Raw genomic sequence first — 18029 nt, 5'->3', positions numbered from 1 at the left:
GTGCACAAATTATCAATACAGAGAACAGGACGGAAAAAAATGGTTGGATAGAATCGTTTTTTTTTTGTCTTTCTTTAATACTTTCAACATTGCATCTGCAGTTAACAAAAATCTTTTCATACATCAAATTTAAAAGACAGAAACATAATCCAGAATTTTTGACATCCCGTAAGCACGGTTCATGTTGTGAACATTGTCTCTCTACTGTCCCAGTTTTGAAGTGATGCATCTCACTTCTTCTTGGTTGCTCTCTTCCCTTCTCCTTTCTTAGGCGGGCCTTTTCCTCTCAGCTTCCTCAAGCGACGCATCTCTTCCTTGAAATCTTCGTGCTCATCCCTGCGGACAAATATTAAAGAACAATTATACATGCTAATTTAAAGACAGTTCAGGATGTACAAACTCATCTTCCATGATCATTAAAAAAAAAAAACTTAGCTCCTGGCATGTGCCAAAAATTACCTGAAAAGTCCCATGAACCTGAGCTTCTGGGTCATGGAATAGTAGATCTTGTGCTGCGGGTACCAGTCGTACACCTCCTTCCGCTTGGCCATGGGAGGTTCCTGGAAAAGGCGCACCACCTTCATCGACTTGGAGTCCGTCGTACGTACGACATTCCCAAAGATTTGAGCGCTCAGCCTGGTCATGCGCAGTGCATAGTTGGACATGGTGGCCATAGCTGCTTAGTAAGTAGGAGGAAAAGGAAATGTTATGTATTTTATGAGATTCATAAATGATTATAAAATAACAATAATAATGACAATACGTTTTGATTGTAATTAATTAATTTTAATAGTTTCATAAAAATATTATGCAATGTGCCGATACTATTATCTTCATCTATTTTTCATTTGATACGTGCTGGATGAAAACATTGGCGAGGTGGTCATATGCACACGCAAAATGAAGTGTATCCATTCTTACCTTAATCTCAAGGCCGTGTTGAAAAAAATCAACAGCGAGTTAGACTTGTAGCTGCAAATAAAGCATCATAAGAAACCTGGAAATTTCATTTTATGCCGCAAACAGGCCAAAATTGTGTTGCGATAGTGTGTAACCTTCACCGAACGAGCGACACTTCCGTATTCCGTCTGATTCTGAGCAGTGATTGGATGGTAGCTTTTACTTCCGGGTACATAAATTAGTTTTTTTTTTTTTTTTGCATTTATGCCTCCTCTAATATTTGTTTTAATTTACATGGATACGTTATTTAAAACAAAAGCGTATAAAATGTTTTGCTGGCCTCAAAGTGTTATTTTTCATTTTTAAAGCGTATGGATTTTGAGTCGGCTCAAAAGCATAACTGAAATGTGAATCTCAGTTTGACCGCTAGAGGTCAGTAAAAGACTAGCAGAAAACATCTTCAGGTAACATTTAGCGAACCCCGAGCATGTAGAGGCGAAAAACTACCACTAATACAAAATATGTAGTGTTATGATAATTGGGTTTAAATTTTTTTTACAATATGGGAATAAGCGTTAGTGGGACCAATTGCGTTTTTCTAATAATCAAAGGTTTACTTGCAGTGTTGGTTTCAGCCACCAGAGTGCAGCACAACACCAGGTGACATAAGTTACTGTGTGCATTAGAAAATATATTTGTCTATTACTTATATATTCGGGATTGATCATCACTTTATTAATGTCTTGGACGGATCTGAAAAGATCTGCAATTCATATTTTGATACAACTATTAGTATTTTTTTTGTCTTCAAAGTAATTAACAGCATGTAAGGAGCTAATAAAGTATTTAGTGGTCTGTGGTATTTTTAAATGGTCAGTCCGAGCCCTGTGCAGTAGTTAGCAAACATGCTCGTGCAGACAGATGGGCGTTGATTGGTCGGCCAGGCGGGCGTGCGGGTCCGCTCTGGAGCATCTGCCGTCATCCCGTCATCAGACGTGCTTGGGGGGGGAGGACGCTTTGCTGACTCAACGGGCTGATCCCTCCACATTTCCACGGACCTATGCCCCCCTCCCCCCGCCGCTTCTCGGCCACATCAGGTCTGAGCATTTGCATTCTTCTGCACCCTTTGTCCTTAATGGGTGTTAATGACGTTTTCTAATAGTGTGAATGGTATGTTGCCGAGACAGATGCACGCTGCAGATCCTGCTGCTGCTCAGATGAGATAAGCGTCTTCTTCGTGCTGCAGGAGAAAAAGGACGCAAGAGCGGAGGGTTGGAGAAAACGTCGGATTTAAAGGATTATTAATTTTTGATTTTGTTTTGTTTTGGTTTTTTTTTTTGGCTGCTGCACCCCCCCGCCTCATTAAAAAAAAATAATAATAATCGTGGATTCCGATCTGCAGAGGTGATGTGAGCCGGACCCAAGCGAGACGAGGGTGGAATCCGCAGAGGAGCTGTCCAACGGTCGTGGTGCTGATGCGGCTGTGAGGCGAGCATGGCTGCCGGGAAGTTGCTGCTCTACGCCGGGCTCGCTCTGTCTCTATGCGCCCTGGGCATGCTGGCAGTGGCGATGTGCTCCGATCACTGGTACGAGACCGACGCAAGGCGCTACAAGGAGCGCTGCCAAAGCTTCTCGAGCCGCCGCAAGGACCCGGGCTTCATCTACATCCCCAACAACAGCCTGCCTCTGCGGGCCGGTCGGAGCGTCGCGACCCGCTGGGAGGAGAAGCTGCTCCTGGCCCGTAACCGGCGGCAGCTGTTTGCCATGAGCGCCGCGGACGAGTGCAACAGGCAGTACAACTCCACAAACATGGGGCTGTGGAGGAAATGCCACCGGCTGGGGTTCGACCAGGGAATCGAAGATCTCATCCGGAAAGGTAGAAATCCGAATTGAAAGTTGCACTAATGCCGGCTGTGTGGCCCTGTGGCGACGTGCTGACATTAATTAATGAAGGGGCGAATCAATTACCCCTGCATGCGTGCCTGATTGTTTATTTCACTCTTTCCCAATCTTTATTGAGTGAAGCCTTGGCGGTCCGAGTTTAAAAGGCGCCCTCGCCTTTCACCACCAAATAAACACACAAATGAAAAACACACGCATAGACATGATATTTTCCATTAAATTGTAAAAATAATAAATGCAGCTACAGCAAAAATAATAAAGATCAAGAAATAGATGTAGAGGCTATGAATGCAATCGTTTACTGTCACTCCCTCTGAAGTTTACAGCCATACTAAGCAAAAAATAGAATTACAATGTTATGTGTCCAAAACAACCACATAGGATTGTTAGAAATTTAGCGCAATGCTAACAAACAGTGTAAAACACCATAGACAGGCTAACACTGTCACTATACGTTACTGGCATAGATAGTTGAACAGTTTAGTTGATAACCACCGGTTTATTCAACCTAAGGGTGCATTTATTGTTTGTTGGCATGCTATCTTTTTTTTTTTTTTTTGCCCCCCAGCTGTCCTCCACAGCTCAAGTTGTAGTTTAAATGCTGCTCGCCCGACCTTTCAACTGCAAATAATGACATAATCACGTCAGGGTGCCTGCCAGCTCCACCACTCAGCGTTGTTGTACAAAAAGCGTGGAAATGGCAGCACTTTTCTTAATGGGTCTGGGACAAGTCCACCATTAGGACATTCATGACTTGAATGCTACTCAACTTCCCTTAGGAGACATATTACAAATTTCTCAAAACAGTACTATGCCACTGTCATAATAGTCCAAGCATTGAGAATTATAGTAGTTTCCAGCAGTGGTTCTCAAAATAGGGCATGTGGACCACCGAGGGTCCTTGAAATCACGTCAGATCGTACATATACAGCAATGACATCATCACTTTGAATGTAAAGAGTTAAACCATTTTCCCCAAAACACACACGAAAAAAGTGATTTAGGAAGCAGTAGTAATAATTGTCGGATTGGATATACACACGCAAAAAAAAAATGTTTGACACTTTTGCAATATTTGTAAGTTTTTTTTCCCCCCAACATTTTTCCTTAACTTCACAGTGAGCAATGCTTGAATTTTAATAACAACCTTTTGATATCAGTCCAAATCAAGACTTTGGCAGAGGTCTGTGTTATTCTGAATAAATCTAGTGCAGCCTATGTTTGAAGGAATGCGAGTGAATCACGATGAGTCGCATTGATTATTCATTTACGATTTTGGATTATTTATTTTTTTTGGAGCCTTTCCTAAAGCCGATCCAAAACAAATGTCGAAATCTCCCTGCGGTTGCTAATGCTACAGAGGCACCCTGTGTGTGTTGTTAAGAGGACAGGAAGCAGCTCTGTGTTTTTTTTTCCCTGCTAGATGTTGCTGGAATAAATCCAAGCGTGAAAAGAGCGCGGAGAGTCTGAATTGCGTTGCAGCTGTGCCTTTATGCCAGCACGCCTGGCTGGCCTCCGCCGCCCGCCATCTGCAGTAATGGCCAGTCAGAGTGTAAACCCAGAGATCACATGAATGCTTCTATACACCGGCGACATCAGCTTCGGAAAAAAATTGGGATGATTTGTGACAATAACTTTATTCGGAAGGGTCAACGGGCTTGAACGCCTTATGTGCGGTGATGATGTAGGGCTAGCTAGCTATCGTTAAACGGCTTTAGCTAGCGGTGGTAGGCTAATTTTAATTAGCTAATATTCATACCTTCCTGATGTGGTATGTTGTCATTTGTACTTTAGTTTCTTTTTTTTTTTAAGCCTGAAATGATCCTATATTTGGATTTTATGAAGCACACTGTTAATTTTTAAGAAAATTAAAATGTGCTTTATGGTCCGAAAAATATGGTAAGCCACAGTTACCTTGCATACACTTGTATTCAATTTCTCGTCCCAAGCTAATGAGTCACGCCCTATTTAGTTGATATCGTCACATTTTACACAAGCAAATATTCCATCTGTTATCTGTCAGGTATGAATCATAACCCGGTTGTGCTTATCACATCGCTGCGTGCCAATCAATTCCGATTCGCCTCATTCTTTAACTATGTTGACGATTGACGCGCCCATCCATTTGCCTAGACGCCTCATCTGTTTGTCTCCGGGCCGGATGGACGGCATCCATTTGTCTCCGCGCGTCTGCGGCATCTTTGCCCGAACCTTCCGGATGCGTCGTTATGTAGATTTATGGAAGCGGCGGCGAGAGGCGGACGGTAATGGGTCAACATAAAACACTAAAACCTCGCCTTTTTTTTTTTTTACAAGAGTTTTCACAGGTCGCATTAAGAACGTAATGGCGTGTGCTGGAATGGATGGATCGAGGGTTAGCCGACATATTTCCAAAGCGGATGACCGCCGCGTTTTTCCCGTCAACGACCAAACATGGGCTGATCCCAAAGAATGATGAATTGAGGCCATTACGGCAAGACGAAGTGACAACGTGCTTGCTGCGCACACAAACTGTTGCTAGTCATGGAAAGCTGCCACTTTAGAAATGAAAACATAAACGTTTGTTCTGGCTCTTGTCGGATATCCAGGGAATTACTGAGGCCTTTAAAAAAAAAAAAAAAAAATTCAACATTCAGAAATATTCGCTAACCAGATACCACTTTTGTCCCACTACACAATAAAACCTTATGAATAAAACTCCCGCGCTGCGCTATGCCAAAATTCACCACACCACCAAATTGGTTCCCAAAAGCCGTATTCAAATCATTGACGCATGATTTGGATGCAAAACGTCGCTTGCGTCAAACGTTTGAGTATATTTACACGGCACCGGGAGTTCTCTCGTCTTCAATAATTTAGGTACATGCGCGAACACCCCCGCGCTCGTTAGCGGTCCCGCTGCGCGCCGGCGACACGCCGAGACCGGGCCAGGCCACCTGCCGGCTGCTTCTGCTCGACTTGTCGTCGGATGAATGAAACGCTAAGAGTCATGCCGAGAGCACGCCATTCAGCAACGTTGAATGTTTGGCCGTTATTTTTGCAGCTATGACATCAAGGTAATGTTATCAAACATTGTTTTCAGGAGAGATTCATTTCTGATGCCGATCCGTTCCCATGGCAACCCTGGATCCCCATCTATAGACTCTAATAATTATATGTACTTGTCTCGAGGATAAATTTGTCACTTGTCTGGATTTTCTTACAGTGTTGATTGCATTCGAAGAACTTGAAATGTTCGCGCTCATTATAACAGCCTGTCAATCAAAGGTGTGTTCATATTTCTCAGGGTCAGTTTGATAACACACAAAGTGGAAAAAAAAAACAAATTCTGGGGAATGTTTAGCTGAGTCACTTGTATACAAGCTGTCAAATTCTAAATATAAACATTTTCTTGTATTGGGGTTTTAATTGAATTTTCCTCGTTCAACATCTGATGACATCATAGACGGGTCTATGGAAAAGCGAGCACTTTGTTTTCCATTCGTCGCACGACGCGGACCCGCAGAAAAAAAAACGATTTGTCCGTCGTTAATAATGAATGATGTTCTCTCTCTTGACAAAACAAAGTGCTTTTTAGATGAGGCGCAGATTGATGCTGATGATTCGTTGCGGTTTCTCCTTTGAGGAGGGATGGAAAAAGTAAAGTCCAAAGATTGTTTTTTTTTTTTTTTTTTTTCATGACGTCTCCATGGCGACTGAAGTGTCATCGACTGCCAATTGGCGCCGGGACCCTCTTTTTCATTAAGACTCTCATCCGGACATTAAGCGGGACTTAGCATGTGACTCAAGTGGCGACGCCGTCTTCCCGAGGGTGCCGCTGGCCTCTTACTTACTTGATTGACTTGCAACACGTCCGCCGAACGTCCCGCCTCTCGCTCAATGTCAGCTGGGATTGGCGCCGGCCAAATGTGACCCTGCGGAATATATATATGATGTCGATAATGAATAAATGGACTCGGCTGATGTGTACAAGGTCAGACGGGCTTTGTGGACTGAACCTTAACCAGAGCGTTGATTCGAACTTTGGATGGTGAAAGGCAAAAAAAAAATATGGCGATACCCCAATATGTCAAACCTAAGGCCCAAGGGCCAGATACGGCCCGCCACCTCATTTTATGTGGCCCGCGAAGACAAATTGTTGACTTCATATGTCAATACTGGAATGACAAATTGTTCATCTTTTTAAAATATTTGAGCAATTTTTATTAGTCTTTGATTTTAAAATTAGTGATTCATCCATTTGTTATTTAGCCTATAAAGCTCATAACATTTAGCCACCTTTAATTCACATTGCTTTCCTTGCTGTGCTCGAAGCTTATTGTAGTTCAGGTCATGAATAAAAAAAAAGCTGCTTACATGCAACAATAATGGTACAGCTTCATCGGGGTCATGTGGGAGGGGGGGGCCTGATGAAACGTTCCCCGATACGAGAGCACACGATACGGCCGGTCAGGTCCAAAACACACTGCGGAGGCTTGCCTGCTGGATGGAAAAACATGTTTGATTTTACATCAGTGGACATTTCCATTCTCTCTCTCTCTCTTTCTGGCTGCACGTCTTTCCTCTGGCCCCGTTTAATCAAAGGCTTATCAAGTCAAGAGAGCTCCGTGGGCCTCCTACAAGAGCCTGCATCAATCAGATCCTTATTCTGCCTGTCCAAAGACTTGGAGAGGAAGGCGAGCAGATGAAGGGGTCGCTCTGTGGCTCCAGCTGACTCCCCCCCCCCCCCCCCCCCCTCATCACAAGAAAGGCCTTTTTAATGGCTCAGGACTGCGGGACAATGCAGGAATTCTGTCCAGTTGGGAGAAAAAACAAAAAAACAAGCAATGCTTCTTTTGGTGTGCAAAGAGAGATGCCGCAGAACTTTCTGGAGCACGGGTACTAATTGTGAGCAGGAAGATAAGCCTTCAGCTTGTGGCCTTGTCTCTGTTGCCATGGCAACCTTCTGTGATTAGGTGACAGATGTTCTTTAGACAAAATGGATCGTCTCGGCCGTACCTCTCTCATTTCCGTTTAAATTCTTAACTTGCACCGAGTTTATAATTACAGCACGCCTAATGATGGGAGACCGAGGTGGGATGATGAGTGCGTAGGATCTAATTTAACCGGAGCGACTACAAAGGAAGATGACTGAGGTGTCGGAATTGCTCGAATTCCATCAAACGCAGGTCGGCGCAACTGAAACGACGTTGCGCTCTAATGATATCGTTTTGATGAACGGCATTGAGGACACCTGAGGTCAAGAAATGGTTTCACTATTTAGCAGTACGAGTAGCAAATATATTAATACGCATTAGCTTTGGCAGTTTTATGACAATTATCTGTTCGTAGGAGAACATTGAGTCGGCCGGGTTAAAAGGTAAACTTCGTGGAATAACACATCGTTCCTTTCCTACGGGAAATAAATGCGTGTCTGCTGTTAGGAAACGCAAGCAAGAGCAAAATGACCTCTGGCAAAGCACACTGGTCAAACCGAAAATGAATAACTTTTTAAAGCACATTTTTTAAGTACATCTAGAGCAAAAAAAGTGTTAAAATATTTTTGTAAAATTGTATGATTAGTCAATTTAAAAAAAAAAGTATGAATATTCTTGTTGTGTGTAAAATAGTACATTTTAGTATAAAGGTGTATTCATATAAATGTTGTTATAATGAATGAAAATCAAATTGTAAAAAAAAGTCAAACTTATAAATTGAGGAATCAAATAAAAAAACATTTACACACCCAAAATATTTTTTCGATAAGCCCAACGTTCCTATAAATAGCCATACGTACGATTCCCGTTTTTATGCTGGAGGTAATTCAATTTCAAGGGGTAGTGACTTTGAAATTTCACCCAAAATATGCCCATTACGTCGGCTCAGTGGCTCACAGTCCCCTCGTGAGCTTAATTCACCTCTTCACCATGTTCTATTTTTGTCTATAACGAGAGTGCGCTCAACCGGAGGAAAACGGCGTTCTAATTGGGCTATAATTTTTAATCATAAGTAATTTGATGATAGCATGACGCAAACATGTTACAAAGACGCCGGGGAACTGGGAAGCATCTTCACATCGTTTGCTGCTGCCTTTCTGTCTTTCCACAATCAAGATTTCCTTTTTTTTTTTTGTGGCCTCTTTACTGTCACGATTTATGTGACAATTTATTAAGGAAGTTGGATCATAAAGTTTTCCGAGAAGATTCGGCTTTACGATCTTTTGATGGTTGCAGATGCCCGTTGCCTTGGAGGGGTGAGGTGTGTTGGATAAAAGGAGGTGCACGACGCCCAGGGAAGAATTATTTCCCGATGAGTACGGTGGTCATGAAGGGTCAAAAATGTTTTGACAAAGCGCAACAAGAGTTAATTGATGACAAAAATGTCCTTCATCCCCAAATTTTAGATCCACTCGCACTGATCTGGGTTGCTGACATTTTGTTTGAAGTGCTGATACGTGAGTTTAAAGGATTTGGAGGTGTTTAAAGAATTATGTTCACAGTTGGAGCTGTCTGATGATTTAAGGAGACCCGAACACCGAAGAACAGAAAATAGAATTCGACTTGAGTGAAGTTTTTTTCTGTTCGTCTTTGTCGCAAAAGTGACCCGGCGACGACCTCGAGATCAACACCAAGTGAATATCGTGCAACTGCATTTTATCGTGAAGCGTATTCGCGGTGTGTATTTACTTGACAGGCTGTCTGTCACAACCTCGTATCGTCGACCTTTTGATGGCAGACTCACGGGAGCGTCCTTGACTGTGTCCTCATCTTAACTCTGAGACAGGCCGCCGACGGAAAACCGTGACCCGCTCGTGAACTTTCGCAAGCGTTGATCGGCAACGGTTACCATAAAACGTACTTGGGGTGGTTTGCACGACGCTACCTTGACTTCCAAATTCAGACCAAGCTTATAAAGTCAGGATTCCCTTTTGAAACCAGAGAGAAAACACGATGACTTTTTCTGCCATGTTGGAATTACGCTAACCGATTAATCGGCTGATTATCGAAAAATATAAGGAATTCCATTCTCGGGAAAAACAAAGATAGATACGCCGTAAAAGGGTGTGTGAAATTATGCTGGCGTCTTAATGTGCACTCTGAGATTTCTTTATTCACAGGTCTACTGATGCACTCGCAAAATGAAATGCGGCCTGGCAACTCTGCAAATAACTTTTACTATCGGGCTCTGTAGAGACACCTCAGCTTCAGCCGATCGTAGCATATTTCCGTCATAAACTAACAATCCGCCACCACGACTATGAATGTGCAGAGAATATTTCTCATCCCACGTGTTTTCCAATGGGGGTTGGTCTTGCGCCAAGTGGTATCGGTGTCTCGGCGTCAGGTTGGCTCGAGGGTCTTGTTACAAACACCTCAATGCCCCGCGGCCTTGACGGCGGTGGCGGCTTCCTCCCGCTGCTGTGACAACTGAAAATGCCATATGACCCCGTCCTTCCTACTTGACAGTATTTCGCAAACAGTCATAGATTGACTAAGAAAACTTCGATTGAAAGTTCCAGACCTGATTTAATTTTCCTCCGGATTTTGTCGTTGGCTCGTTTAAAAACGGGTTGAGGATTTCATTTCCGAAAGTCCTGCTTCCCCTCATTACCTCGACTAACCTGCGCTGCCATTTGGTCAGCTCCGTTCTGCCTTTCCGCTCCACTAATTGAATTCCGAAACAGGATCTGGTCAGACGAAAATAATCAGGGTGAATTATCGCACCCAAATTCAACTCAGCTCTAAATTAAAACAATATTTTGAATTCTGAACTTTTTTTGTTTTCCCAACATCAGTCTCTCCATAATATCCCGTAAATCGTGTTCCTGAATTCACCCCCGCTATAGATAGACTGCACACTCCACTGCCAATTTAATCCCCCCCAGAAGGTTTAGCTAGACCCCGGTTAATTCTTGTGCGACACAAAAATGGACCACTGGAGATGGAGTGGCCACTGGCCAGTTTTTGAGATGGAGCCCAAGTCGCACAGTTTAATCACAATTTCTAGACCTTAATTTGCCGGAAAATCAAAGAATTGGGGGCTCGAGGTTGTTCCAGGATGCACGCATGAGGACATTTTCTCAATCAGTGAACGGGGGGGGGGGCTTAAAATACATTTAGGCTTGTCGTACTTTTTCTTTTGAGTGTTTTTGAGCACACGCAGCCTTGTATCAATTTTTCCTTCAAGTGATTAGTCACTTGGTATTACCTGATTTGCTCGTCACGTCGGTAATTAGAGCGGCTGACATTTTACAGCCAGTCTCTACCTCGCCTTTGCCTTTTTTTTTTGGCAGTTCCCTGCACATTACGTGCGTGGATGGGAATTTCAAACGGCAGGCGTGGAGGGAAGCACAAAAGAGCAGCTGCAGTTCTTTGACGTCACGCGCTCGAGTGTAGCCAGGTGGCTCCGTTTGGGCTTCGGTATCACAAATGGGGATCGATAACTCAGGCTTGTCTGGCATGAGGCTTGAAGCCTGAGTTTGACGATGGCTACTTCCTGGTATTGCGTATTGACGCTGGCGGATGTTGTTCGATTTGAGTCTGTTATTGGGTTGGGGATGGGTGGTAATTCTTATGGAAATTATTTTTGAATTAAATTCTATATCTACACTCATACCTACTAAATTACCATATCGTCTACATAAAAAAAAAAAATAGCGTCTAGGATGCCATGACCTCAATCTGAATGTTTATTAACAACAAACATCCTTCACTCACTTTAAGGCCCCGCCTCCAAGGAGTTCCTGTTGTGACCCTAACTGCACTTTACCACTAATATATTTGGAAACAACATATTTTTTTTTGTGGGGGGGAACAAACTAGGTGATAAATGAAAATTGCAAGATCTAGCAAAGGTGCAAGAGACTATATATCACAATCTCTCTCTCTCTTTCATTGCACACCCCGGAGGAATTGTACAGATGGAGGCACGGTAACTAGGTTATTGCCGCTGTTAATTAAATGCACTGAGTGTGTGTGTGTTTTGAGCCCAAACCTTGGGGAAAAAAGTTAAATGAAAGAAGTGAGTAAAAAAAAAAGAAATAAATTTGGAGGATGCGATACATTGTCAGGATTTTGACGGAAGACCCTGAATTTATCCTCAACTGCCCCTTCCTTGACGAGTATATTTCCATATATTCTGTGTGAAAGGCACCGTTATTGCCATGGCAACAGCTGCCAACCTTACCAAAGCGTAACATCAGCATTATCACGCACAACTGCTGGTGCAGATGCGAACATACGCAGTCAGAATGCATTTCAAGTTATCTGAGGACATTTGCCAGGTGATTACAATCCATGGCATGGATCCGGAGGAGTTGCTCTTTAGCCGCCAGAGTGATGTGGCTAATTGAATGCCGTCCGTCGGTCTGTGTGGCCGTGGGGAACGAGAGACTGTCTGGAGCTTTGAGATGACACGCCGGCTTATTTGTCAAGAAATTCAATGAAAAGACATGACAGCACTTGTTAGAAATGGGCTGATCTCGACCAGACGCAGTGCATTTATAAAGGCTACTGATTATATGCCCAGCTTTTCCGCTGTGTGAACTTATGGATCACGTGACCATAACTATTTATTTATTTATTTATTTATTTCCTTATTATTTATATATTATTATTTTTTTATTTAGTTAGTTATTTTGTTCATTTATTTATTTATTTATTTGTGTATTTATTTATTTATTTATTAATTTGTTTGTTTATTTATTGTTTAAAATAGTGAGTTTTACCCTCATTAACTATTGTTGAATATGGTTGAATATTGTTGGCCCGTAGCGCCAAGACCGTTTCTCCAATTGGCCTAAAATTTGAAATTTATTGTCGTCCCTCCACTATCAACAATTCCACCGAGTTTCATGAAAATCGAAATATGCTAGGTGATTTGGCATGGTCCCGAAGCAATTTTGTCCATGATTCAATTTTATAATGGTGGCTTTGCACAAGGTATGTAAAGCTGCACTGCACACTTTTGTTGCCTTCAAAAAAAAAAAGCTTTTATTGATTCTTCCACACTTTAGGCTCCTTTTCTGGTGCAATTCTCAATCCTTGTGGAATTTCAACCAAAGCAAAGTCACTGACAATATTAAGACACCAGGGAACTATATCGTCTTCTTTCAAATCCTCTTCCATACGCATCAAACTGTGTTCACAAGTTAAACGGGAAAATGTGCAGACAAGAGAGGAATTAATGGAACACGACGCACAAGGACGGGGGGGAAAAAAGTGCCGAGCGCAGCCGGCAGCGACACGCAAGGGGGAACGCTGCCATCATTATTCTAATATAATGCTAATTTTATACCTCCATCTGATTCGGCGGTACGCTCAAAATGCAGAATCAGATGAGACGAAGGACGACGAGTTCTGAAAGTAAGCAAAAGGCGTCCGGATCTAATGCAAAGAGTGATAACGACACAGATTGGGTCTTCTCTGGGACAACATTTGGGCTGATGAATTGTCTTTTTCCCTTTTCTCTATGCTTCCCCCACCCAACGCGCCGAAAGGCACAATAATTGGACTTGGCCGTTGAGGCTTGAAAATCAATTCCATCAATATGTGAAATAGCCCTCCCGTCGTTTCGCTGAGGTGGAGAATATCCACCGTTCTGTCGTTACTGCTCGCTATTATGCTGTCTGAATAGAAGCCCATACAACAAGCTCAATTATAGCCTTTCAAGGAAGTTTAGAAATGCCACAATAACGATAATAGTAGACCGGAATTGAAATTCAGACAATACGTTCTGACAATTTGGAATGGATTCTTTGCATTATTTTCCCCGAAGTCAAACTGTCATCATTGTAAAACTCAAAAAGTGTTTCAAGTTTGGAGAAGTTTATTTTTTTTTCTGCTTTGTATTGTGAGCTAAAATTTTTTGGATTATCCAGCTTCACTATAGTTAAGCTATACTCACAGATCAGCCTGAACGATTCATGAAATTCAAAATGATATCACTAACCATAAACATCCCATGAGTTAGCATATCAGACGTTCATGCTAATGATGCAGCTCCGCTTACCTTTTACGAACAAACAATTCTAATCATGAGTTTGACTGTACTGTATACCTAAAAAAAACAAAAAAAACACGCCATTCACATAATTAAGAAGTGCCAGGTGGAAGGAAGCCATGTTGGCATTAGCGCTGGTGTGCAGGGTTACAGCCCCTCCAGATGCTCCCGTTTAATTGTCCGGTACGCTAAGACTCATTCAAAGAGAACGGGATCCGATTAAGGAGACAGATTAAACTGGCCTTGACCCACTCTGTCATCCACAGCCTCGCGTGGAGGTAACACACCCAGCGAGGGTCCAAAAGGAACCCGAGGCAGTCTTGCATGTAGGCCAACATGTCGTATGATGTTAGCTCACGCCAGCTGTCGACATACAAAATTCAGGTCTGGGGGACACGTGGAAGCAGGTCTCACGCAATTTATTTGATTGCAAAATCATCAAAAACCCATCTGCTGCCTCGTTTTTCTACTGTGCTGGGGGTTGAGCTTCTATCCCAAATTGTGAATCAAGCCACGACTTTGGTTAATCAACTTATGAGACTGGCGTGTGTGACTTAATCACCAGGGGGCAGTACGACGCAAACAGGCAAATACAAACGAAGAAGAGTTACACAACTACTGCAAATTTGCAACTTTTTACACAACTAATTTTACATTTAAAAAACATAATATATATTGTAAAATGAATAATATAATATAAAATATAATTCATAAATATATATAATAAATAATATCTATAAAAAAATAAATGTCATATAAAAATAAATGCACACAAAATATTTTGAGATACTATTACAACAACAAAAATGTCCCAATGCCTTTAATAGACTTTGCACAGTGTGGACATTTATATCTGTTTCATGGTTGCCCAAAACGTAAAGGTTAGCCCTACCTGAGGGCTAGTGTTGACATTTCCTCTCCAAAGCTTCTGATATTGCAATAAAAAAAAAAATCCAGTTGGACACAGCACCTGGCTGGATTTGTCTCTATAAATGATCTTTACCGCCGGATTATTTTTTGTGAAATTTTGCTCTGAAGAGATTCATATCGTGTGTCCGATCTGTCAGATTCCGGCTAATTATTTCTGCCGGACACATGGCCTTCTGCAAAGTCGCCAGCATCTCTACTCCTCCAAATTTAATGAAACATGCTGTGTTTAATGAGTAATTTGCCTCCCAAAAGCAGCAGACTTGCTGTCAGTTCGTAGTGATTACATGCTAAAAATAATAATCAAGGAACTTGTTTTGAGAGGAAGATTATTGCATAAAACCTCCCCAAAAAAAACCTGGAATCAAATGCAAGAGACATAATCATTGACTGAAGTTAAAAAGCTGATGTCATCAATATTTACGTTTTTTTTTTTTTTTTTTTTACTAAATTCTGCTGTTTCAGGAGCTCCCAAATGGCTTGTTTAAAAAAATATGAAGAAAAGATTGCCAGCATTATGGTGCCATTATTTATTTTTGAAGGCGTCAATCCAAGTTGTTTTCATCCTCTCAAATTATAGTATGCTCAAGGCATTACTCGCTTATTTCGTAGATGAACACGTTTCGAAGATACATTTGCTTTCCAGGGGTTTTAACAGAGAGAAGAGGAAATGCTTTTAATTGGTGGATACCAAAGAAGCAGGTCTGACATCACAGTGTGAAACAGAATTAACCCGGCAGAATAGGCACGACACCACGCTGTGATGGATATGTCTACCTTCAAAATAGTCCATTTTAACACTTGCCAATTTTATCATGCACACACAGTTCCGAGTTAAGCATATTTTTTTTAAAAACACAGCCATTAAGTATCGATATAATTAAACAGTGGAAATAACTTTTGCCGATTTTTTTTTTTTTTGCTTTAAAACAAAGCGACATTGACCTTTTCTTGTGAACAACACCCGCCACCAGGGGGCAGTATAACAAAGACATAGGAACACACAAAGAAGAGTTTCACAACTGACTCAGTTAAGTTCGAGTTTCTGTCAAAGCAGAACGAATATATAAGTGTTGTTATATTGTCCATCTACATGTGTTGCGAACCGTTTGTGTTCGAATATCCTGCTATCATCTCCGAGCATTTATTTATGGAGGCCAATGTTTGTGCTTTGGGATTATAGTGAGTGGAATATTTTAAGTCATGGATCACTCGTGATTTTCCACTATTCATGTGGGAGAGGGGCCAAGTCCCTGCCGCATGGGAGATGACAGTAGTTGGAAAAAATATGGCAGTAATATCTTACTTCAGATATCTGGAGTCCTATTTAATCAGGTTCGGGGCCTCAAAAAGACATATGCTTCTAAAAATTGCTTGGCCAACTGGATTTGCGCTTTTCCCTGGATGCTCACTCGAGTCACAGTACACACACACACACACACACAAACACACAGACAGAATGTGTTAGGTTGTTTGTAAGGCTACATTAAAAGACAGCTGCTATTAGCGACTCCAGGGTGGTCCACTTTCACCCCCACCACTTTTCTCCTCCCTTCAACCGGCTAAGCCCCGGAGACGCCAAGCACCAACCCCCCCCCCCCCCCCCCCCCCCCCCCCATCTGCCCATCCTTCAAGCAGGACGGACAGCATCCCCGGCCCGAGCTTTTCCATGCTAATCCCGCGGGCCTAGCTGCGGGGTGGGCGGGGCGCAACTGAGTGAGCATTGAAGTGGGTCACACCAAAATGAGGCCATGCCGAGCGTGAACTGCAGCAACAGCAGAGGCGGCAGTGGCGGCGAGCTCCCATCTGCCACGAGCGGCGATGACAAACGGAGCTGGCCTCGTGTTGCCGTTGGGCGAGGCGCTAGCCCTCAAATATGCTTCTTTTGGAATCGATGTTCAACAACCTGAACTCCTTCCCAACTAAGTGTTACCGGATCTGCGTTTCTTTTTTTTTTTTTTTTTTTGTCCGCTACCCAGCTGTCAAAGGTGTATCCGACACCTGCTCCACTAAATTTAGCAAGGAAAAATGACACCTCGGAGACACAGAGACATTTTAAAAAGATCAGAATTAAATAGGGATTATATTTGCAGTTATTTGTATTGGCTGTTATTGTTAATTCCCGAACCAAAAATGTATCTCATAGGGGAAAAAAATATTTATTTTGTCACTCGTTGTACTCGTACCAGCGGTCTCGGGTTTACGTGAAATAGCAGTGGAGGCCAGTGCAGTATGTTCCCCTTTACGCCCTTCCACTCCTACGGAACAGTCAGTCTCTTCACTTACGAGAATGGAAATTGTGTCTGTCTCCGAGATGTTTGCAGAAGGGCTGAAGGGCAATTTAGCTAAAATGACTGAGTTGGAAATCCATTTCGGGAGAGCGGAAGCAATATGCAGCCGCTGTCGTGACAGTGCTTCTCCGTGAAGGGGTGTAATCTTGTGTAATGTAACGTGTCTACTGGCGACAAAATACCCTAAAAAAAAAAAAAGAAAAGACAAAATAAGCTAAAAAAAAGATTAAGCTTGTGCCGTGTCCAGTAGTGCGGTGAATCTAGCACACCCACGGAAAGACGGAAATGAAAACGTGAACGGTAAAGGCGAGCATGCGGTGATTGATGCGGCAGGATATTGAAAGAATCGGGATTACATCATTGCCGTTTCTCGTCCATTTTGGTAGAATTAACATTTTTCAAGATATGAGCCCCCTCACACTGGTAAGACTCAGTATCACTAAGGACTGGATGTCCCCGCAAATTGTCTGATCAATATGAAGATTACTTATCTGATTTCTACTCCCCAGTAATTTGCTGGTCACATATTGTATTGATAGAACCTCTTGTCAAGTCGTACGTGTTACTTGACACTCGTTAGGGGAGGGGCGGAGGGTTTTGTTGTCCCTCCAGGGAGAGAAAACCGCTTGTGATGTCGCACATGGTTGGCCTTGTGGCGACTGGAGTGTTTTACTTAAAAAAGTGGAAACCGTCATGGGAAAAAGAAGTTTGTCACGGCTCGTCCGTGAGGAACCGAAGATGCTCGGTTAATTACCGTGTTTTTTTATTTGATGCCGTAAGGGTGGGATAGCAAAAAAGATTTACTCAGCGCTCCGTTTGGCGTCTTGAGATGAATGTCACGGAGAATACCCAAGTGATAGAGAAATCTCTAGTCCATCTTTCAGTTTTATGCTTAGTCATCCATCATAGCGGAACGGAGAGACTAAATATATTTCGGGATTGTCTCTTTGCTGCCATCTTGGATTCAGTGTTGCCCAAGCAACGTTGATGTCGGTTTTATTATGCTGTATGATCACTTCTAATGGGATC

General features: G+C 42.5%; 2 protein-coding genes across 4 annotated transcripts in view; one reads left to right on the top strand and one right to left on the bottom strand.

Annotated features, from left to right (window-relative positions):
- Nucleotides 1–47: 47 nt before the first annotated feature.
- mrps33 (mitochondrial ribosomal protein S33) lies at nucleotides 48–1106 on the bottom strand. 2 transcript variants are annotated; one of them, XM_085902816.1, is made up of 4 exons: nucleotides 1062–1100; nucleotides 922–972; nucleotides 460–676; nucleotides 48–336 (listed from the first exon to the last, which is right to left on the bottom strand). In XM_085902816.1, exons 3-4 carry the CDS (start codon nucleotides 672–674, stop codon nucleotides 231–233), a joined length of 321 nt encoding a protein of 106 aa, XP_085758942.1. In that variant the 5' UTR covers nucleotides 675–676; nucleotides 922–972; nucleotides 1062–1100; the 3' UTR covers nucleotides 48–230. The 2 variants fall into 2 exon arrangements, with proteins under 2 accessions (XP_085758942.1, XP_085758941.1); XM_085902815.1 differs by having other exon boundaries at nucleotides 922–1106.
- An 800-nt stretch (nucleotides 1107–1906) lies between these two features.
- Nucleotides 1907–18029, top strand: part of tmem178bb (transmembrane protein 178Bb) — a 36165-nt gene continuing 20042 nt past the window's right edge. Inside the window, exons 1-3 of one of the 2 annotated variants that reach the window (XM_085902812.1) lie at nucleotides 1907–1997; nucleotides 2088–2171; nucleotides 2303–2776. In XM_085902812.1, the coding sequence (XP_085758938.1) occupies nucleotides 2395–2776 (382 nt within the window). In that variant the 5' untranslated portion in view covers nucleotides 1907–1997; nucleotides 2088–2171; nucleotides 2303–2394. Of the gene's footprint in view, nucleotides 1998–2087; nucleotides 2777–18029 lie in introns of both variants that reach the window. The other variant, XM_085902814.1, reaches the window with a different exon arrangement.

This window comes from Syngnathus leptorhynchus, chromosome 21 (genome assembly GCF_054491065.1).
Source record: "Syngnathus leptorhynchus isolate UIUO chromosome 21, UIUO_Slep, whole genome shotgun sequence".
NCBI classification, from domain to species: domain Eukaryota; kingdom Metazoa; phylum Chordata; class Actinopteri; order Syngnathiformes; family Syngnathidae; genus Syngnathus; species Syngnathus leptorhynchus.
Note: the sequence above shows the minus strand (reverse complement) of the source record. Positions and strands in the feature narration are given on the sequence as shown.

What these genes read in the sequence shown, in the direction of transcription:
- mrps33 (XM_085902815.1), bottom strand. Translation starts at nt 674, where the DNA reads ATGGCCACCATGTCCAACTATGCACTGCGCATGACCAGGCTGAGCGCT. An exon ending in AGGTTCATGGGACTTTTCAG is followed by an intron (nt 337 to 459) that starts GTAATTTTTGGC and finishes ATTTGTCCGCAG; the next exon opens with GGATGAGCACGAAGATTTCA.